Source organism: Podarcis raffonei, chromosome 3 (genome assembly GCF_027172205.1).
Source record: "Podarcis raffonei isolate rPodRaf1 chromosome 3, rPodRaf1.pri, whole genome shotgun sequence".
Taxonomy (NCBI): domain Eukaryota; kingdom Metazoa; phylum Chordata; class Lepidosauria; order Squamata; family Lacertidae; genus Podarcis; species Podarcis raffonei.
Genome location: NC_070604.1, coordinates 42300525 through 42324782, shown reverse-complemented (window position 1 = coordinate 42324782; position 24258 = coordinate 42300525). Strand labels below are relative to the sequence as shown.

Genomic DNA, 24258 nt, shown 5'->3' with positions numbered 1-24258 from the left:
GTGGAAAAGTGCTTTAGATTTGACCATACATGTTACTCTAATTTCAACATAACACTTAAGCATCACTTGGGCACATTTTTATGCTCAAGAGTCGACAAATGAATCTTGCAAAAGTATATTCACCACACCTAGTGTGTGTTAGATGTTGTGATAGCAATACTTTAAACAGATATTCAAACAACCTTTTTTAAAAAATGAATGCACTGTGTAAATTGCATGGCAAACAGAAAGTCTTGTGTGTCTGTCATGAATTTATCAGTAATTTGTCAATACTGTAGTTGGTTTATCTGCAATATTAAATAAGACTGTGAGCATAGCCTATATGTGATGCAAGGGAGGCAAGTCATACCTACCTTCTTCAACTATATTTTTCCTGTGCTCTTTGCCCCACTTCCCATCTTCAGCTGCCCATGATACAAATATAGATAGCACAACCACATTGAGGCCATCTCAGTGATAGCCTCGAGAATGTAGACCTCTCGAGAGAGGTGCCTCTAGTACCATATTTTTACAGCTTCTGTTGGTTGCTAAATATGTGCTTCTTTACTCTGGCCTTTGCAAATTGATTAATTGGTTTTACAGGGACCATTGCTTTCCTTTGGGAGTCCTCCCCGCTACCTTTTCAGTCTTTCTACTTCTCTCCTGCCTTTCAGTGACTAACTAGAAGAGCAGGGATGCAAAGAACGACCCCTTTCTGAGTGCTACTCATCTAGCATTACTGGGGTGAGGGAATAAGGGGGCAGTCCAAACATATGCAACTCTCTCAACTGTTCCTCATAAGGCTTGGCTTCCAAACCCCTGAGCATCTTGGTCACCCTGCTCTGCATACATTCCAGCGTGTTAATATCTTTCTTAAATTGTGGTGCTCAGAACTGGACACAAAATTTGAGGTGTGGTCTGACCAAGGCAGAATAGAGTGGTACTATTGCTTCCTTTGACACAGACACTTCTGTTGATGCAGCCTAGAATAGCATTCACTTTTTTTGCTGCTGCATCAAATTGTTGATTCCTGTTAAGCTTGGGATCTACTAAGATCCCTAGATCCTTTTCACATGTACTGCTGACAAGCCAGGTGTCTTCCATCGTAAACTGGTGCAGCTGGATATTCCTGTCTAAGTGTAGAACCTGACATTTGTCCCTATTAAAATTCATTTTATTAGTTTGGGCCCAGTTCTTCAATCAACAGATTGAAGGGCATCTTGAATCCCCCACTCTGTCCTAGCTATCCCTCCCAGTTTAGTCATCTGCAAATTTAATGAGCACCCCCTCAATTCCTTCCTTCAGGTCATTTATGAAGATGTTAAACAACAACGGTCCCAAGACAGCACCCTGTGGTGCCCCACTTGTCAGTTTTTCCCCAAGATGATAAGGAACCATTATTGAGTACTCTTTGGGTTCAGTCAGTAAACCAGCTACAAATCCACCTAACAGCTACCTCATCTAGCCCACATTTTACCAGCTTCTCTGCAAGAATATTATGGGGGACTTTGTCAAAAGTCTTGCTGAAATCAATATACACTACGTCCACAGCATTCCCCTAATCCACCAAGCTTGTAACTTTATCAAAAAAAGAAGTTAGATTTGTCTGGCATGACTTGTTTTTGAGAAACCCATGCTGGGTCTTAGTAATCACAGCATCCTTTCCTAAGTGCTCAAAGGCTGTTTAATTATCTGTTCTAGGACCTTTCCTGGTATCACTGTCAAGCTCACCGGTTGGTAGTTACCTAGGTCTTCTTTCCCGCCCTTTTTGAAGATAGGGACAATATCTGCCCACCTCCAGTCTGCAGAGACCTCACCTGTTCTCCAGGAATTCTCATAGATAATAGACAGGCTCTGAGATTACATCCACAAGCTCCTTTAGTAGCCTTGGATGCAGCTCATCAGACCCTGGAGATCTGAATTCATTTAAAGTAGCTACTGGTAAGTGTTCCCTTACAACCTCTTTTCATGTCTTGGGCTGCAGCTTCCTCCTTCCATCATGTATTCTGTTTATCACCAGGTTGAACACTGCTTTCTTTTTGGGCGAAGTAGGTGTTGAGCGATGGGACGCGGGTGGCGCTGTGGGTAAAAGCCTCAGCGCCTAGGGCTTGCCGATCGAAAGGTCGGCGGTTCGAATCCCCGCGGCGGGGTGCGCTCCCGTTGCTCGGTCCCAGCGCCTGCCAACCTAGCAGTTCGAAAGCACCCCCGGGTGCAAGTAGATAAATAGGGACCGCTTACCAGCGGGAAGGTAAACGGCGTTTCCGTGTGCTGCGCTGGCTCGCCAGATGCAGCTTTGTCACGCTGGCCACGTGACCCGGAAGTGTCTCCGGACAGCGCTGGCCCCCGGCCTCTTAAGTGAGATGGGCGTACAACCCTAGAGTCTGTCAAGACTGGCCTGTACGGGCAGGGGTACCTTTACCTTTACCTTTAGGTGTTGAGCAGTTCTGACTTCTCTCTGTTACCAAGTAGCATTTCTCCATCTTCTCTATGCAGAGAACCTACCACTTGCTTGTATTTCCTCTTGTTTCAAACATAGCTGAAGAAATCTTTTAAAATTATTTTTAACCTCTCTTGCAAGCTTGAGATCGTTCTGAGCTTTGTCCCGCCTGCCCGACTTCTCCCTGCAACTGTGGCTACTTTTGTATACTCCTCCTTCATGATTTCCCCCTTCTTCCACTTCTTATATCTTCGCTCATCTCTAAGCTCCTTATACAGCCACACCGGTTTCTTTAGATGCCTCCCACTTTTCATTCTTGTTGAAATTGCCTGCATTTGTGCCTTAAAAAAATTACCTTTAAGAAACTCCCATCCACCTTGGACTCCCTTCTGAGTATTTCTGACCATGGGATCTCACCCAGTAGTTCTTTGCCTTCTTAAAGTCCAGAGTGCATGTCCATCTACACTCAACTTTCCCTTGCCACTGTATCATGAAATCAGGAGGTCATGATCACTTCCTCTCAAGTTCCCCAGTACCTCCACTTCATCAATCAGTTACTCCCTGTTGGTGAGGACCAGGTTCAAGTTAGATGATCCTCTTGTTGCTCCTTCCACCTTCTGGGAAATGAAACTGACATCAAGGCAATAGAGGAATTTGTTGAACCTTACATTTTTGGCAGAGTTTGAGTCCCAATAGATATCAAGGGAGTTGAAGTCTCCCATGACTACTGTATCTCTCCTTTTTGAATGCTTGGTAATCTGCTCTAGGAAGGCATCATCCAAGTCTTCAGTCTTGTTTGGTGGTCAATAGCAGACCTGCACAGTAAGGTCACTGCTATTTCTTTCTCCTACAATTTGTACCCATATCTGCCTTCTGTGCTCCAGGTAATGGATCTCTTCACAAGTGTACACATCCTTTACGTATACTCCTCTTCCTCCCTTCCTGTTCGGTCTATTCCTTTTGAACGGGTTATACCCCTCAATTTCTACATTCCAGTCTTGAGTCTTATCTCACCAGATTTCAAAAATGCCTATTAGGTGTTAAGTGCTCCAATTGGTCCTGTATGTGGGTTTCCCATAAGCATCAGATTACCTTCTTGAGAAAATTGTATGGTTCTGAATGATTCATCTTCCTGCTCCCAGACAGATATGACGCATGACTTCAGCCATATTAACACCTTTTAGATAGACAAGCCCTTGACCTATTCCTTAACCTTGCCAAGAATAATGTATAATTATTGGAAGCACTCTGTCAACAGGACTAGATAAGAATCCTTCAAGGCCTACATTTTGAGGCCCCTCCTTTGAAATTGCTGATCTGCTATTCTCTTCCTGTTTCACTGCTATTAAAGCCAGGATGTCTATGTTCATGCCACACATTCTTATTTATTATTGGATATTATTTTCCCAATTTATCACCCAGGGTGGTGTACAACATTAACAACAGAGCATAATAATAAAAACATAACACATAGCATAATGATAGACAGCATAATGATAAAAGAATCATAATAACAGTCCCCTCCCCACACACATATTTAACATGCTATAGATTATTTAATAGCCGAATGCAAGGGTAAAGAGGAATGTTTTTGCCTGGCGCCTCAAAACATATAATGGTGGCACCAGGCAAGCCTCTCTGAAGAGAGCATTCTACAAACCTCTTGGAGAGAGGGGACATAGAGCTTGTCTTGGATGACAAGCACAGGGTCCGGGTCAGTCTGTATAAAGTATTGAGGTCCTGAGCCATGTAAGGCCTTATAGGTCAACACTAGCACTTTGAATTGGGCCCAGAAACTAATTGGCAGCCAGTGCAGTTGGGCCAGGATTGGTGTTATATGCTCAATATATGTCTTGTTCTGGTGAGTAATCTGGCCATTGAATTTTGCACCAGTTGAAGATTCTGAGTATCTTCAGAGACAGCCCCATGCATGACGCATTGCAACAATCCAACCTAGAGGTCACCAAAGCTTAGCCCCATGTTCATACATGTGGGTCACAGGGATTCTACCCTCCCCCCATAGCATTACTGCTTCTATTGCAGAGCTACACTGTCTCAAGTGCAGTTTTGAGGGTTTCGTAGATGGCATGCTAGGAATGATATCGCCTTGTTTGTGGTGTTTATGATGAAGCGCTTCAACACTGCCAAATTTGTCATTTATATTGGCTCAAGAGAAGGCCCTACCCAGTGACACTGCATCACTACATGTTACAGAAATTACAGGGACAGATTTGAAAAGAAATGCTGTTCATAGCAAGCAGGCAGAGAACATGTAGCAGTAGGGTCAACAGAACACAGGAAATGTATCCCCCCATATCATCTGCGGATAAAACCAGGCCTACCAAGCCCAGCACAGGCTGTGGAGGTTTGCATCAACACTCTCTTTGCAAATTCAAGGACACTTAGTGCAGATTTTGCAAAAATTATGGCCAACTTGAGCAAGTATACCATTTAAAATCCACTAGGAACTGCAATAGATCCTGACTGTATGGCGGTGAAGTCCAGAAGTTGTATCAGTTTCAGCATGCCTATGGATTCTGCAATTTTTCCAGATGTACTCATAATTGAAAATGGATTCTGGTTCTGGATTATCAATAATCAATAAAGATGCCTTTCATCACATTTTATCTCGGGATCCGTTGCCAGAGTTGAGGCCAACAAGTATACTTTGTGATTACAATGAGAAGGTGGTTGACACTGCTAGAAGCTGTGATGTGAATGTGCTGTATGACTCTTTCAAAGGGAAGCTTCCACTCAACATTGCAAAGGGACAGTGTGAGAGCCTCTTGGGAAGGAACTGAATCGGACCACTAGGAATCAGTGTCCAAGGAATTCATGGCATCACTGCAAGCCAAGTTGTCAACAGATTTCCCAGTGTTTTCTCTGAGGAACTGGGAGCTTACAACAGGGAGTCAGTGTCATTCCATCTGGATCCAATTATTGCATAAACTCACATGAAGCCCAGAAACTTGTCTTTTGCCTTGCAAGGAAAAAAATTGAGGGAGATCTTGAGCATCGCAGCAAACAATAAGTCTTTGAACCAGTTAGACAAACCCAGTAGGCTGCACCAATAGTGCCACTATTAAGCCTAATGATAAGGTGAGACTTTAAGAGATTGCAAGTGCACAGGGAATAAGCCACTTACACCGTATCAATAAGCCTATGCATTCTGTGCTGGAGTCTTTTGCTCAGTTTTTATGACAATACACTTGTCCATATAATAATAATTATTATTTATTATTCATACCTAAAAACTTCCCTAAACAGGGATGCCTTCAGATGTCTTTTAAAAGTCAGATAGTTGTTTATTTCCTTGCCATCTGATGGGAGGGCATTCCACAGGGTGTTCGCCACTACCGAGAAAGCCCTCTGTCTGGTTCCCTGTAGCCTCCCTGTAGCCTCACTTCTCACAGTGAGGGAACTGCCAGAAAGCCCTCGGAGCTGGACTTCAATGTCCAGGCTGAACGATGGGGATGGAGATGCTCCTTCAGGTATACTGGGCCAAATCCGTTTAGGGCTGTTAAAGGTCAGCACCAACACTTTGAATTGTGCTCGGAAACGTACTGGGAGCCAATGTAGGTTTTTCAGGACTGGTGTTATGTGGTCTTGGCAGCTACTCCCAGTCACCAGTGTAGCTGCCGCATTCTGGATTAGTTGTAGTTTCCAGGTCACCTTCAAAGGTAGCCCCATGTAGAGTCCATTGCAGTAGTCCAAGCAGGAGATAACTAGATTTTTCTCCACCCTGGCAAGGCAGTCCATGGGCAGGTAGGGTCTCAGCCTGTGTACCAGATGGAAATGGTAGACAGCTGCTCTGGACACAGAATTGGCTTGTGCCTCCATGGACTGCTGCGAGTCCAAAATTACTCCCAGGCTGCGCACCTGGTCCTTTGGGGGCACAGTTACCCCATTCAGGACCAGGGAGTCCGCCACACCTGCCTGCCCCCTGTCCCCCCAAAACAGTACTTCTGTCTTGTCAGGATTCAACTTCAATCTGTTAGCTGCCCTGCATCCATCAACCGCCTCCAGTCACTCACACAGGACCTTTACCGCCTTCACTGGTTCTGATTTAAAAGAGAGGTAGACCTGGGTATCCTCCACATGCTGATGAACACCCAGGCCAAACCCATGATGATCTACAAGTCTACAAGTCAGGAAGAACAATTTCTAAGGCTGATGCCCTGAGCCATATGCCATTATGGAAACCAGATTGTGATGTGCTACCTCCAGTGGAAGTTTTGATGTTGGAAGCCCTTCCATGTGCACCTCTGCAACCTGATCAAGCTGCAGTAGTAACTTCTTCAGATCTTCTAGTACTTCGTGTCTTTCTGGGGGTGGTGTGGGTGGTCAGTTGCAAAACTGTCTGATGAGTTCAAGTTATTCACTAGCCACCAACATGAGCTGTCTGCTCATAAAGGATGTATTTTATGGATAAACCATGTTGTTATCCTAGAATGTAATTGTCAAACCATCTTGCCCACGCTTTGTGCAGCGTATGCATGAATCATATGCATGAAAGCATTGGATAATAGCTATGTCCGGTGACCTGGAATTGACTCTAACTTTGTAAAGATTGTAAATGAGTGCAGCACATGCCAGGCTACTTGGCATAACCTACCAAAGACATCTATGTTCCCATGAGATGGTCAAGACAATATTGATTTTGCAGGACCATTTCAAGGGACTAACTTCTTGACTGTGGTGAATTCCTTCTCAAAAAGGCTTGAAGGGCTCTTAGTCCCATCTCAAACATCTGCTGCAACCATCACAACCTTGCAACAATTATTTGCAACACATGGATTGCCAGATGCTGTAGCCTCTGACAATGGGTCTGTGTTCATATCAATGGAGTTCAGTGAATTTGTGGACCACCTTATCCAAGCTGTCGCCATTGCACCTCATTATCCTCAAGCAAATGGCCAAGTTCAAAGGATGATGCAGACAACAAAGGATGCTGTGAAGTGGATTGTCCAGAGTATAGATGGACTGGTGTGGCATCACCATGTTTATCAGTTGAGTAGGCGTTCTTCTCCATGGATGGAATGTATATCCCTACTCTTCAAGGTTGGGAATTGCACCATTTCCTCCACCCACATTTGCCTCTGGCCCCAATCACTACTGGCATTCACCCCCACCCCACCCCAGAGATTGACCATAAGAGAATGTGGCCAACCCATGGCCAGCTTCCCCATAAAGCTTGTCTGCGGAAGGAAGCATGAAGTGCTCCAAAATCTCCTGGTAGATGGCTGCGTTGACCCTGGACTTAATGAAGCACAGTAGACCAACACCAGCTGATGACATGGCTCCCCAAATCAGCACAGACTGTGGAAACTTCACATTGGACTTCAAGCATCTGGCATTGTGTGCCTCCCCAGTCTTCCTCCAGACTCTGGGTCCTTGGTTTCCAAATGAGATGCAAAAGCTGCTCTCATCAGAAAAGAGATTTGGGGAGCCATGTCATCAGCTGGTGTTGGTCTACTGTGCTTCATTAAGTCCAGGGTCAACGCAGCTGTCTACCAGGAGATTTTGGAGCACTTCATGCTTCCTTCCACAGACGAGCTTTATGGGGATGCTGATTTCATTTTCCAGCAGGACTTTGTCACCTGCCCACACTGCCAAAAGTACCAAAACCTGGTTCAATGCCCATGGGATTACTGTGCTTGATTGGCCAGCAAACTCGCCTGACCTGAACCCCATAGAGAATCCATGGGGCATTGCCAAGAGAAAGATGAGAGACATCAGACCTTGATTGAAGCAAAAGGGGCCCAAACTAAGTACTGAGTACATGTGCATGTTTCTACTTCTCAGAGGTCCAATATTGCTCTATTTGCAGTCCTTGTTTTGCTGATTTCATTTAATATTCTAATTTTCTGAGATTGTTAATTTGGGGTTTTCATCAGCTGTACGCCATGATCATCACAATTATATTATCAGTAAAAACAATTTTAAATTTCCAGCAACAAACCTAAAAACATATCAGCATTCTAGATATCTGGGTAGGCTTGTCTAAAGAATTTTTTTTAAAAATTATCAGGTCCCTAAAAAAAAAGGACAGTGATGTCACCTGCTTGATGTCAATAGGCAGGGAATTCCGAAGTGTAGATGCCGTCACACTAAAAGATCGATTTCTTACAGATTTGGGGATGATATTATGTGGCACTTGTAGCAGTGCTACTTCCACAGAACAAAGTGGTCAAGAGGGAATATATGGGGATAAGGTGATCTCACAGGTAAACTGATCCCAAGTCCTTAAGGGCTTTGTATACCAATAGGAACACCTTGAGCGTGGCCCAGTCGCAGATTAGCAGCCAGTGCAGATCTCTTAGCACACGTGTTATATGCTGACAAGGCCTTGCTCCTGTCAGCAGTCATGCTGAAGTATTCTTCACTAACTGCAGTTTGCGGCTCCAGCGCAAGGGAAGCCCCACACACAGTGCATTACAGTAACCCAGTCTTGAAGTAACCAATTCATGAAATCCTGTGGCCAAGTTTTCCCAGTTCAGGAATGGTCATAGCTGTCGTACCAAATGCTTCTGGCCACTGAGGCTACCTGAGACTCCTGTGGCAGAGCTGGATGCAGAAGCACCCCAAGCTGCGAACCTGCTCCTTCGGGGGAGTCCAGGGTAGGGAGTTGACCCATTTCTTAGATATGGGAACTGCCTACCCACAATACCTCTGTCTTGGCAGCTCAGCTTGCTTCATCTGTTGTCCCATTGCATTCAGGGACTGTATGGCCTCGCCTGATAATTATGTAAAGGAGAAATAGAGCGGGGTGCATTTGCATTCTGGCGGCACCTTGCCCCCAAGCCAACCAGTGACCTTCATGTTCATATTAAATAGCCTTGGAGATAAAATCATGTCCTGCAGCCAGGGCCGAGCTGCCTATGAGGTGGCGGCAGCTTCCAAAGACATCTCACAATCAGTACACTCTGTGAGATCTTGCTGGAACCCACCATTATCGTCACAGCTTTGTGGGCGCTGCCATGCACCCCAGTGGCGGCAGGGTGAGGTCACAGCTTCCCATTTCGCCTCAGGTGACAAAACACAACGCATTGCCCCTGCCTGTGACACCAGGGGGCTGAAAAGCACTCTCCCGATGCTACTTTCTGGACACGGTCCCAAAGGTGGGATTAGAACCACTGTAGTACAGTGCCCCCAATTCCCATTTCCTTGGAGCCAGTCCAGGAAGACGCCATGGTCGATGGATGGTATCAAATTCCAATAAGAGATCCAGAAGCAGTAGCAGCAAGGTCTCACTCTTCCTGTCCCACTCTCTGCAAAGGCCATCCATCAGGGTGACCAAGCCCGACACAGTCCTGCGGCCAGGCCTGAACCCAAATTGGAATGGGTCAAACTAATCTGTGTCATGGACTGGTAGTCTAAGGGGTCCAGAGTTGGTTTCTTTGGGAACTGTTGCACCACACCCACAGGTAATGAAGTGTTTAACTACACTGTGGACCCAACCAAGTCAGCCCGCTTCTGCTAGATTTAATAAGCCAGGAAAGGTGGCCCTCACCTGATAATTATGTTATGGAGAAATAGAGGGCATGTGGCTAAATGTCTAGAGGGCATGTGGCTAAATGCTGCCAGCACAGTGCCCACAGCAGCGGATTGCGCAAGCGGAACCTGATCCCACTACACATTCTCAACAGTGGCACTCGCTACTTCAGCTGGAGCTGCCACAAGTGCAGAATCAAGATCACTCTGGAGTCAAAAGACCCCCAAAAGGTCCTTATTTTCTTCTTCTACCAATAGTTTCAAACGTTTGTTTCTACATTTAGTCGCTTCGAGTTGCTTTTGTGAAAAAGGCAACAAATCCCCATTGAGGTCTCTCGGCGCAACCTATCTCACAGGCCTATCGTGAGGATTCAACATGCGTACCAAGGGCGGGAGGAGGGTGCATGCCAATCGGAGTGGCTTGGTGGAAAGGAATATAAATAAACAGGCAAAGGAGTGGGGCGACATGGTCTCTTTTGGGGTGTGGGGGGTCACACCGCCTGAAGGGTCCCCCAGTGCCAGCGCTCCTCCGTGGCAGCTGGTCAAGACATGGCAACCGGGGAAACCCACCCACGCCAGCCGCTGCAATGGGGGCCTTATGCGTCTGGCCTTATGGACGCCCCGCACTGGGATCGAGCGAAGAGACCAAGCAATCCCGCCCCCGCCGTGATCAATAAAGCAGGTGGTTCAGCTCCGAGCGCGCGCGCCCCCGCCCCGGGTCTGTGCGCGTGCGCCTGGACGGGCGCTTTGTGCGCTGCCCCCGGGAAAGGCGACGGCCACGTGACGCAAGCCGAGCTAAGCGCCCCTCTCCATCCCAAGGTGCCTCAGCCTCGGCGCCTGTTCTTCTGCCTTTTCCCTCCCTCCCTGGCCCCGGGCACGGGAGTCGTCTGAAGCGAGGCGGGGCCTGCAGATAGATACCCAGAGACAGAGATTTAAATTTCATTCTCAGCAAGAACAGCAGCAGTAGCGGCAGCAGCAGCAGCCCCGGCGCACAGCGACAGACGCGCGCGCGCCCCGACCAGTCCCGCCGGCTCCTCTGCCGCCGCCGCCGCCGCTGCTCGCTCGCTCGCTCGCTCGCTTGCCCTGCCTGCCAGCCAGCCAGCCAGCCAGCCATGGGCCACTCCGCCGCCGGGGAGCCGGGCCTCATCGCCAACGTGGTGAACGACACCTTGGAGTTCTACCGCTGGACCTGGACCATCCGAGGTAACCGAGCCCGTGTGCGCGCCCGCCGGCCGGCCGGCCGGCCAAGCGACGCGCTGCCAAGCCTTTGTTAAGCTCCCCGCAGCCTCCTTCTCCGCAGCCGCGCTCCCTGCAGGCTCCTTATCCCAGGCCAAGTTGCATCCTCTTAGCGCGCCTGGCTGGCCACAAAGCACCTGCCGACGCCGCCTCCTCCTCCTTGCTGATCCCGCCGCCTCAGCTCCATCCCCGTCTCCCTGCATCCCCTTCCCTCGTCCAGGCCGCAAAAGGACGGCCAGGCAGCAGCCCCCACCCGCACCCCGTCTCCAATTCCTCGCCTGCTGTCACTGTCACACAGCGGTCAAAATGGCTCCGTGGCTTCTGGGAAAGCGGGTCTGGAAGGAAGGTTGCGACGCGGATCTGGATCTGGCTTTAGATGGGGCCTGTTTAAGCGCTCTCCCCCCCACCCCACCCCCAGCAGCCAATAGCTCTGAAAGTGGATGTTTTCGGTGTGGTCTTTCTTCTTTTTCTTTTCACTTCACCGTCATTCCCCTTAGGGGGACCGCCAGCTAGAAGTGCAGCAGGAGGAGCAGGCTCCGTTTAAGTTTGCTGCATAAGGTTTTCTTCCAGCAGCTCTCACGCAGCTGCCTGAATATTGGGTGGAAACTGCAAATATGCATACATAAACATACATATACAGATACTGTATATATTAAATGTAAACAGATTCCCTACCCCATTGTGACTGATTCCAATTCCTTTGTACTGGAGACTTGGCTGCGATGGTAACCATGTTAATTGCTTGTAATCTGAATGTTATAGCAGAGTTTCGTCAGATGGCTATGTGTGATTTATTTAATTTAAATGAAATGGAGTTCAAGGCCCGGTCTCACATTTCATTTTATAAGGTGTAGGCTTTTCCCCCCTTCCCCTTCCCCTCCCCATTTTCGAGATGAGATGTTATTGCAGAATTGATGCTGGATAGATCAATATCCATCAAGTAGGATCAGTAATAAAATAGCTACAGCTGGAATTTGGAAGAAGGCCAAAGAGTCAGAAAGGTACTGTGCAATAGAAGTCAGTCCCACTTAGGTCAGTGAGATTTACTCCCAGGTAAATGGGCATAGGATTGCAGTCTTCGAGTTGCTTCACATATGCAGTGGCAAGGATGTTGGTCAGTATTTGTACATACAATTCAGGCTTATGAAGGGCATACCTGAACAACACACTAAACAATATTTTTTAATACATACTCATTAAAGGGCAGAGATGCACTTAATGAATGTGTATGACTGCATTTATCTTAAAGAAGGCAGGACTGTCTTTTATGTACACGTTTTACTCTTAAGCATCACTTCTGCACAGCTGTAAAGATTGTCAGGTAATTACTGAATGCCAAGATGGCTCTACAATGAACCTATGATGGATTTCACTGCTATGGAATCCAAGTGGCCTTGGTTATAGATCCCAGTAACTCATTATTGCATGAGCTGCCTTCGTTCCTATTCCCATCCCTTTCTGCCATCTGTCGGATTGTAAATTAATCTTACGTTTTCAGTTGAGACAGCACATTCTTGCTTGATCTGCATTATTGCACTTCATCTCCTGATCTCACTTTCAGACATACTTCAGATATATTAACCAACATCTGCATTTCCCCAAAATGTAAAAGATTGAGTAAAATGCTGTAGTTGTATGTTTTCAATGAGCCATTTTCATTCCTACAGTGCTTATATATGATTCTCATTTAACATAAAAGCAAACTGCTGCGCTAGTCATCTCTAAGAAACTTTTAAAGACAAGGTTTTAATAGCAAAGTAGTTTTATGGTCCTAATTAATAACTACTTTGCCTCAGAATTGCTAGAGTTTACATCGCACAAATCAGCAACAGCCAAAATATCAGCTCTTATAGAAGAAGGTAGACTATTAGTGTGGAAGAATTTGGCAGCAGCCCAGAATGCTATGATATGGACTCACTCTGCTGTCTTCCTCTCTTTGAGGGAATACTAATTACAGTATCATTTAGATTGCTGAGAAAATAGTGCCTAACTTACCTTGCTTAGTCAACTGTTTGAGATTACCATACATAGGTGTCAATTGTATGGCATAATCTGAGATGCCTCTGTGACAAAAAACACACACACCCCAGTTAAAAATGTTAAAGTAGGACATTTTAGTTTATTCATTTTTTGGCTCTTTGGAGAACCATGAGATTGTGGGGACATGGTGTAGCTGTGGGTGAGGAACTATATGAGATTCCACTGCTTTCCTAAACATACTGGCCTCCAAATCCATCAAAATTACTTGTAAGCAAGCTCTGAGAGTGTGCTCTTGCAGCCCTTATCGGCGCATGCAGTTTTTTAGAATCAAAATAATATTTATATCCTGATGTCCCAGTACTGTAGGAGGAGTCCTCCAAGCACTGCGGCTGCATCTCTCCATTCATTTAATTGGTTCTTGAAGAAGCCACACCCCAACACTGTTTGAAATAAATGCAGTTCTGTAGCGGCACTGCTAGGGCAGATTGATTTCTCTTTCACCAAATAACATTATTACAGTGCAATGTGCTGGATCATTTGGTTATACAGCACCAACGTTTTTAAATTTATAACAGTATAGCTATTTATTTACTACAGGGGTGGGTAGCTTGTGCCCCTCCAGATCTTTTTGGACATCAGTTCCCATCATCCCTGACTATTGGCCATGCTGCTAGGACTGATGGGAGTTGGAGTCCCAACATCTGGGTGGCTAATGCCCCCCCCATACTTAATGGCTGAAGACAACATTGACCTGTGGGCTTCCAGCATGCATTTAACTACCACCCAGTGTTAACTGTTACCTTCCTTTTCCGAAGCTTTATTTTAGAACAAGGATGGAGCAAATTTTGTCTCAGTTGGTAGAGCATGAGACTCTTAATCTCAGGGTCACGCGTTGAAGCCCCACAATGGACAAAGGATTCCTGAATTGCAGGGGGTTGGACTAGATAACCCTTGTAGTCCCTTCCAACTCTACAATTCTGTGATATGATTATATGCTATAACTCTGCGTAACCTCTGTGTCACTGTCTATGCTACTGAGAGAGTCAGGAAAGCTTGAGGTGTTGGATGATGCTTTCAATGGGATGGGCACTCCTTTACTCTTTACTCCATATTTTCCTGGCCACATTCTCATGCTTGTTGTAATATTTCCTGAATACTAATCCCTGATGCATGCAAATACTGGTGTTTTTTGTTTCAAAAATGTGGGTTTGTCTATCAGATTGTAGAGCTCCTTGATAATAGCAGTGATGCTACTCAACAGATGAATCAGATCATCTGTTGCTCCGCAGCATCATTTCTCAATCCACATCATCTTGAAATTATACCATGCTGTGGCCTTGCCCAACAGTCATATTGTAAAGGCTTTTGACATGTGTTAATATTGCTCAATGAATAAGACATTTCACCATGTTGGAAACATCACTACACAGCAACATTGCACAAGGAATGAATTTTTTTTCCCCTCAGACACCTACACAGTTTCCCTTCATTGTTCTCACCATTCTCATATTTCTAAAATCAGATTCCTAAATATTTTTTATTGTTCTTTCGCAACTCTAATTAGGTCCCTCAAGGCCAACTCATGCAACTGTATCACTCATACAATGTGATAATTTTCTGGAAGTTGCTTTCTGGAAGAGATTTCATCAATCACAGAGTGTAGCATGAATTTCTGTCACAAGTTGACTGCTCAGAAATTGCATCATGGTAAAGCGGAATGTGAATTAGCTGCTTTAATGTTCAAAAATTGTTCGCTGTGTTTCTAATTTCTTGCTTTCTATAAGTTGAGAACCTGCAGGATGTAAGAGATAAGGAAGAATGTTGGGTGAAATTGTGTGTGTGTGTTTATAAATTAGAAATTGAGCAGCTATTGCTTGACAAGGAGGTTAATATAAATCTGAAGTCTTCTGAAAGATTATTAGTAATACTGATATATACCAAGTTATTATTATCAATGTTATACAGCATCTTTATGGCTTTAGTTCCATGTGATCACTTTATTTTAAAAAAGGCATTAGTCCTGAAAAGGCAGATTTCTGACTAGCAGTTCTGAATAAGTGGTAAAATGACCCAATATATTCAATGAACATAGCTTTATAGTAAATATATATGCACCCAGTTATTAAGCAATATGAAAAGTAGTGCTGGAAGAAAATATAAGAATTCTCAGCCATTATTCCAACTAAGGAGAGCCCTTGTCCAAGGATATTTTTTGCCTCTTTTGTTTTTGTTTTTAACCTGTAGACTCCTCACTTCAAAGCACTTGAGCATGATCATAAGTTAATAATATTACTGGGAGAAGTGAACTTCTAAAACCATAAACTCAAACTACAAGTTAATGGGCACACAGAACTCTCCCCAGAACATTTTCCATTCATTTCATTGGAAGGACCAAATCCACACATGCATACCTTCTGTGTATGGATCAGGTGCCTTCATTGAAATCTGTGGGGTGGTCCATATGGGCAAGAGATCAATGTGCAAATCTGAGCGCAGTGATCAAACAGGAGAGCACTTCCAGATGTGTACTGTATGAATAGCTTTGCGCAACATCAGATGCTCAGCATCTTGATGCTGAGCGTCCCTTGATGCTCAGAAGCAGATTTGGGCTTGTGTGTGAAGGGTTGCCAAGTAAAGAGAAAACCTCATGTTTACAGATTACAAATAAATCCCTTTTATAGTTTCAGTTCACCAAGGGGATTGTTCTGGTCTCAGTGATAATCTGACCTATTCCAGATAGAAAGATAAACTGGGATGCTTGAAAAAGCAGTCCAACTGGCAGGTTCCCCAGAATTGCTATGCAAACTTAGGTTTTATGTACCTCTTGTACCTCTTCCTACATTTCAAGTTTAACACCTGAATTGCACCATCAGTAGGGTGGGGAGATCCTGTTTTATGATAGAACAATGAACTGAACTCAACAGCAAAATCCTATACATCAGGCTTCCCCAACCTGGTACCCTCCAGATGTTTTAGATACAACCCCTATTAGCCCCAGCCTTGATAGCCATCAATTACGGATGATAGAAGTTGTAGTCCACAATATTTGGAGGTCAGCAGGTTTAGGAAGGCAGCTATACTGAATACCTGCACGTGTTCACTCAGAATAAGGCTGCTGAGTTTATTGGGTCTTATGCCCAAGCAAGGTGGTATAGAACTGTACCTGCTTCTTTGTTCTCTGCCACCGCTATATTGTTTTTGACTGAGCATTCATTGGGTATGATGGGTAAATCAGAGTTCTTATTTCCACAACACATTGTCTCATAGTCTCATTTATTGTGGTAATTTGCGGGGATAAAATATAGGTTTGGATCCCAACTCAGTTGTGCTTCGCATAGAGCCATTGAAATCACTGAGGCTGAAGTTTCATCACAAATATCAAGTCACATTGATTTTGATGGGCTTACTCTAAGCGTGACTTAACCTAGATAGGTCCAACACATAATATTTAATATTACAGCCAGTAGAGTAATTGATTAGCTATGCATTTTGACTCCAATGTAACTTTGCTCCATGTTCCTTCTAGTTTTGCAGGGACGTTCTCTCAGGAGGCTAATGGCTGTATGAGCAGAACAAATGGAACTGTTTTGCTCCTCAGGAGGAGAAACCTGTGGCCTTGCAGGTATTATTGGACTCCAACTCTCACCAGTCCTGGCCAGCATTGCCAGTGATCAGGGATAATGGGAGCTAAAGCCCAACAGCATTTTGAGGGCCACAGGTTCCCCACCCATGATTTTGAGCAATTGCTGCAGAGGCAGTATTCATACATCCCTTCAGTTTGATCTCTGTGCATTTCAATATCCTTCCTAGCTTATAGTGCTGGGATAGGAATGGGGTGGAGAGATGTTTCTCAACAGAAACTCAGTGCACACTTCAAAGGACTACAGGTCTGCAGGTGATTAAAGAAGTATTATTCAGTTATATATTTTTCCAGGAAATCTAATCCTGAGATACAGTACATTGTGCTTTGTGCTTTGCAGTTTTCTTGCCCTGTGGCAATACATTTTCACACGTGACCTAGCCTTGGGAGTGTGCTGACAGAAGAAATAGTGACCGCCCTTTCCCCTGTTCATAGAAGTTATTAGTGAAGGTGCCAAATAGAACGTTAAAAAACAAATTCTGGTGGTGTTACACCACACAAAATGATCCATTAGATTGCAAGTTTATTGGGCCTTTTTACGCAGAAGTCCCTTACTGATCACTGGAGTTTACTTTTAGGTAAGTGTGCATAGGATCATGTTCTTTTACTTGCCAGAGGCATTTTGAGGTGCTTCAGACTTAACTATAAACTCCCTCCCCACCCTGTGATTACCAAAGTTATATCTAAGACCAAGTGGACAGACAGCTTGCATTGATCCTAAGCAAATTTTTACCATTCAGATAACAAGAAACAACAAATAACATTCTCCCTATAGCAGTTTCAGGTAAGATTGGGAAGAATGACCCAGACCCCTGATTTGGATGAGGCAAATGTGTCCCTCTGCCCAACTTTGCCTGATTTCATTGGCCTGAACCACCAGGGGAGTCCAGCTGCTGAACAGCCCAGTGCACCTGCCCCAATGGACAAACACTATATTGCCACCACACAAAGGGGTGGAGAGGAGACAGAGCTGTTGCAATCACATGATGTTAGCAGGCTGGCTCAGGTTGCGGTGGATTCTGTGCTGTGCCAGCTCTGCCTTCTCCTCACCTCCCAAATATGCTATTTCAGGGGTATCCACTTGTTACTGCCACTGAGAATGCCCTCTTCTGGGACGCCACCACCACCATGAACTTCTGAGTTCAGTGAAACTACCAAGAGACCCACCCTCTGCTGATCTGATCCTATAGAGTCTGTAGGGAAGGATATTTGAGGACTAGGTCGGTTAGGGTTTTAAATGCCAGTATAAGCACCTTGAATTGGGACCCAGAAACAAATTGGCAGTCATGGTGGATATGTTCTTATGTATATGACGAGTTAAAGCCTCATTCTTATAACATCAACCCCATTTTAATACAGAAGGCTTATATATTTTGTATTATCATAGAATCGTAGAGTTTGAAGGGACCCCGAGTGGCATGTTGTCCAACCCCCTGCAATCCAGGAATCCTAACTAAAGTATCCATATTCTGATATAGCATGTGATTTTTGTGTGTTTGACAATTCACTACTACCTTTCATCTCAGTGACAGACATATGCTGTGTTGTGTTTTTCATGTGTTTTGAGAAGCATAGCTTGGCAAAATTTCTAGGATTTAATCTACAGCATGTATTGTTGAATTAACCAGTTCAACAGGGATGTTGTTTCACAGAACAGGGTCAGCCACACTGCATTTCATTTCCCCAGATGTTTGTCTTAGTTGTTTATAATGATATAACTTGTTTTAATTGATGGTGATTCTTCAGTTCTATTGTTTGTTTTATTATTATTTTCATTATCTTGTAATGCCACATGTGAATTGGATTCTTGCGTTTTGTTATTTTGCTATTGTTGTTGTTGACTTTTGGATTGATAGGATGACAACATGATTTTTGCTGTTGCACATTTTGCCTTTTCTGCGGTCTCTAAACTGCCTTAAATACAGTGATGTAGAAAGGTGGTGGTATACAAATTGAAAATGAAATGCAGGGAGAACTCCCCTTCAAGTTACTGTGCCTGCAAAAATCCTACTCTGACCATTGCAACAGTTGTGTGGTCAAGTTGACAGCATGTATATGATTACTGAAGGAACCGAAGGAAAATAAAATACAGAAGGTCCTCCCTCCTAGCCTACATAAGGAGGTCAGAATGCTTGCAGTTCAGAGGTGCTATTGCTGCAGGAGTCCAAGTTAATGACACAGGCATCTCTTAATGACACTAGTATCTCTTAAATGCCACAAAATGTATTTGCAGCTTAAATTGTTTTACGTAAACTAAATCTAGACTCCTTAATATAATAAAGGGCAATAGTCAACTAAGTCCTACTCAGAGTAGACCTATTGACATCAATGAACCTAAGTTAATCATCTCCATTCACTTCAACAGGTTTGCTTAGAGGAGGACTAGTGTTGAATACCACCCAATAATTTCTCCTGCATAGAAGTCATTGCTTTTATTCCCTCTTCAAGCCCCTTCTGGTTTTAGGAGATAGCAGGGCAAGGGATGGTGACAATTCGACTGGCCCATCCCTCACCTCTTCCTCTGCTTGTGACCCGCCCTGCAGCCCCACCTCCACCTTTGACTGCACGGATCCTTCCCCCCACCCTGTCTCCTGTTTCACAGCTGGCCCCAAGCCCCATAAATCACTAGCCACTCTCCTGGGTCCACCTCCAGCTCCCCCACCTCTGTCACGCACTTGTCAGAGTCCTGCCAGTCCTTGACAATTTATATTTAATTGCTTTTGCAATAAATATTCATTATATTTTCAGCTAGAACTAATATTCTTTCCCTATATTATCCTTTGCATTTCCATTATTGCCGTTACTACCACGTATTTCTGAAATGATGCATTTTGAGTTTTAGTGCCCCCACCCCCTAATTCTACAGTGGCAGAAGTATGGAGGGGGAAGTATCCGTAGCAATAGTATTAATTTTTCTATTGTTTTTCACATTCTGTGAGCAAATGTTTGGAGAGAGTGCCTTAAATTGCAGCAGCAGTTTTCATTCTCCTGGTGTGTCAAACTTAAGTAGGTTTGTGGTGGCATCAGAAGCCATGTGGCTGGAATTTTCCTCCAATTGGCCTCAAGTTCATTAAGGCGGAGTTATTCCAGGAATGTCACTATAATTAAAGGGCAGATATCTGTAGTCAACTTTATGACCACATTTGAGGTAGTGTGTGTCAGCTGGTTTCGTTTTGACTGTGTTTGCTCAGGATTTAGTTGGAACCACGTTTTGGTTGTTGTGGTTGTTGTTCCAATACAATTGTTAAATTAGTACATTAAAGCTAGGAAGCTGTTGATTTTGCCAGTGAGTGTTTTTTTGAATGTTCGTTGTGCTTCACTTGGAGCTGGCTTGTTTTCACTAGTCATAGCTAAGATTAACCACAGTTTATGGTTTGAATGACACACTACAACAGAAGCAGAAGCTTCCAGTCTCCTTGCTGTTGTGCCAGAGAAGGAATGGGGAGTAGCATAGTGTGAGATGGAAGGAAGGCTGGACTCACCCCTAATGCCAAACCAAAAGTGTGTGTAGAGACATATACATATACATATACATATACATATACATATACATATACATATGCAGAGACATATACATGCATATGCCAGATGAAGATAATGTTGAGTGCACCTGCAGAAGGGGGTGGATGGAAGCTAGAAATGGATTGATCACCATTTCCTATCCATGCCAGTTTTGAATGTGTTCATTTATAGGTCTGTTTTGTCCCACGTCCACATTAATCTGCAACTTTATTTTTAAAGCTTGGCACAGAAATTGGTAGTTTAAATACATATATTGGAACACATTTTCTAACAAACTATGCCATTCTAAATGTATTTTCTCTTACTGTACACCAGGGCTTCCCAAACGTGGGTCTACAGCTGTTGTTGGACTACAACTCCCATCACCCCTAGCTAGCAGAACCAGTGGTGAGGGATGATGGGAATTGTAGTCCAAAAAGAAACCAACGTTTGGGAAACCCTGGTGTATACATTACTAAACATATTGAATATTAAAATACACATTTTGGGATTTCTTTGAGTTAAGAAGTGCAAAATCTGAAGGATAATGTCAGGGTGGGTGTCAGAAGCAAGTCAGCAATAACTCACAAGGTGTCAGTGAAGTTAATTTTTTATTCAAAGAAACAAAACAGCTCAGGCCTAGTGAGCACAGCAACTCTTTCCAGAAGATCTTACCCCAATGAGACAGTTGTGAGGACAGAAGGTTTCCACCTTCCCACAGCAATCTAAGGCTCCTGTTCCCCTGGGTCCTTCCCAAGCAATCTGAGACTCTGACTCCTTGTTAGTCTCTGTTTTGCTCTCTTCATACCTTTCTGGGTTCTGGGAAACCAGGGGGAGGGAAACTGGCCACAGCAGGAGGCAGAGACCCCCTGGATTCTTCAGCAGCCTGCCTAATCTCTGCCTCTTGGGCCCCCTTCCACTTCTCCAGCCTCCACTGCTGCCTCTGATTCTGGACTGCTCTGTGCCACAACCTCTTCCTGCTCGCTAAACCTTGCTCTCTCTTCAGCTTCCGACACCTCCTCCTCCCAGTCTGCTCCCTCTTCTCCCTCTGACCACTCATTGTTGTCCTACCACCACTCCCTGGGCTCTGAGCCTTCTCCCCTTGGGGGTTCCTCCTATTGTTCCTCTGCATCCAGCCAGTCCATGACAGATAACTGTATTCCTATCTGCACATTAATCCAGGAGGTGCAGATCAAATAATCACTTTGAAATGCAGACCAAACAAAATTCCTGAGCATTCAGAAGTTGACTTTCCTGCTCTCCTCAGCAGCTTCATGTGTCCTCTTTCTTAGAGAAGGCCCTTTTGTCCAATTTTTTCACAAACTTCCCTTTTCCCTCAGCCCACCAACACAGCCCACACCATTTAGCATGGTCCCCAGTCCTTATGGTGACCCTTCAGATTAAACTCCCTGTCCTTTAGATACCAGCACACTGGTATCTAAAGGGAAAGAAACTGAATAAGTTCAAAAGTCATTTTCAGTAAATATGTATGCTGGAATTGTAGTAATAAAATTGATTCTGTTAGGGGAATGTCCCAACAGAATATTGTTAAATTAGGTGCAGTGATGAGCATCTGCGTTGCATTTGATTGACAGGCAGTTCTACAATTTTTTATGACAGGCATGCTTTCTACCATAAGATATTTGATTTAAGAGGAGTTGAAAATTTGTAGTGAAGCTTCACCCATGTTCTTCAATATAGCACCATGCCCATTTATTTGGAAGTTTAAGAACATATTCTTATAAACATTGTATGCCCAGTTACTTACAGGATGCTAGCTGGAGCCTTGTGAAATGTTTTGTTGCTGTCAAATACAAATGCTTGTGTGAGTCTTTAAATATATATGAACGAACAAACAAACAAACAAACATGAATCCTCTGGATTTCTTTGTCATTTTTAAAATTAGTGATAGACTCTCAGTGAGATAACAGAACCAATGGAGAGTGACAGAAGAATATCCGCAAAACACTCTTTATTCACTAACATAACAAGAAGATCAGATGTTTCAGTAATATCAGTCAGAATGTACTTTGGACTGATAAGTTATTTAAAATTGTTCTAATGGATACTCAAAGATTTTTTTGAAAAGCCGTTATAGAGAAAAGTGCATCCTGGAAGGGCTATAAAGATTTCTTCAGAGTGAATGTTTCCCTCTTAGTAATGCAATTGCAGACATCATAAGGAGCCATGCTGATTGGACGGAGGCATGTGCTAGATTGGCCCTGTAAGTGCCTTTGCTCTGAAAATAGCAGCCGTCGCTATTAATACTTAGTAAGGCTTCCCAGATGAATTAACATGTAGCGGTTTATAGCTAAGGAATTTATTTGCTTTTTGTATGAATATTTAACTTTTAAAAATGCTGATGTAACCTAATATATGAGGGGCATTTACCAAGATCTATTACAGCTTTTTTTAAAAAAACACACACACACACACCATAAAATGCTTTTAAATTAAGTATGGCAGTAGAGATGAAAAAGGCTCAGGATGCAATTCACACTTACGATCCAGTACTTCCATATCCTGTTGATTTTAACTTGGATAGTTATATGCATACTTAAACCTCACCCACTGAGATGAGTGGGATTTTGGCTTGATTGTGCCCACTAATTTTTCTTAATTTTTTACTTTTACTATATTGAGCACAGGAAAGTGAAATACAGTTTTCTCATAGGCCAAACTTACAATGCTTTGAAAATACGATTATGGGTTCCTAAAGCATTTTATTAAATTTTTAATATAGTGAATACAAAATATATAGAACATTTACCAATGTGTTATTATTACACTGACTGTAAGAGTTAGTTTCCATTCATCCTTCGACACATTGTGAAAATTAATGCTGGAAGATACTTATTGTAGCTGGTATATTTGCCATACAACTTACTCATAGTCTACTGACGTAAAGAGAGCTGATATATCTCTAGGCTTACATGTGTGATTTGTTTTGAACCGTTTCCTAACAACGCAGCCATTTTGCTTGTGATCAAATTAGTATCTGGGTCTTAGGCTTTGAAAGACAAATGCATTAATCCACTGAACCACTCGGTCACTCCGTCAGTGCTAATCAGGAAAAGGCATAGGCAATTGTCAAATGAAGCAAATATATGCATTTGACACCGGAAGCTGCTAATTTATTAGTATATTGTAGCTGTGTGATCTTTTACAAATGCTCATATGTCATCCAGCCAGTCTTGTAAAATTTATAGTCATGTATTCTGTCCATTCAGCAGAGCAGAAAATAAAGATGTAAGAGTAATTCTGATTTTATCTCCTATAATTTAGGTTAAGAACAAATTTACTGGGCTGGCGAGACATGAAACAAAGAGACAGATGCACATAACACAATAGCTTTTTGTAAACTTTGCTCATGTGTTTCAACCCACAAATGAAAATGCAGTGTTTTTCCCAAATCTGTTTTGTTATAGAACATATGATTAGGAAAAACAATTATCAGCTAATTTACAATTGTACTTGTATGACTTGTAAGAGTTGTAAGAAAAGCTGGAAACAATTTGTGCCTTAAATAAAGCTTCCATATTGCAGTCCACCAAATGTGGGTACCCTCATTTGCAACCCCCTCCTCTCCTGATTTCTCACTTGAACTCACCCCTTTCAAAGGTGCTTTATAGGAAGGAAACACTGTTGGCATTTCTTAGGTACTTTGCATGTAAGTATATATTTGAACCCTCAAAGGCTACATAAAAATTAAAACAATTATATGTCAGAAGTCTACAATCCTGTACACATTTTCCTGAGAGTAAGCCTTATTGTACAGAGTAGGCTTTACTTCTTAGTAAATATGTATAGGAATATTTTTTGTTAATAAAGGAACTCTCAACTCATTTTCAGTGGCTGCAGCAGCATTCATAACCACTCCTTTCTTTTCTCATGCATAGAAATTGCTTAATATATATCACACTGTATGTAGTTCGGTGCTTCCCTTTTTGTAGTGTTAACACTTTTAGGTAGCATTTTAAAAAAATCTTT

General features: G+C 43.6%; 1 protein-coding gene across 1 annotated transcript in view; it reads left to right on the top strand.

Annotated features, from left to right (window-relative positions):
- The first annotated feature begins 10637 nt into the window (after window positions 1-10637).
- Window positions 10638-24258, top strand: part of ELOVL4 (ELOVL fatty acid elongase 4) — a 43159-nt gene continuing 29538 nt past the window's right edge. The window contains exon 1 of the mRNA XM_053381341.1: window positions 10638-11113. Within this exon, the coding sequence (XP_053237316.1) occupies window positions 11023-11113 (91 nt within the window). The 5' untranslated portion in view covers window positions 10638-11022. The remainder of the gene's footprint in view (window positions 11114-24258) is intronic.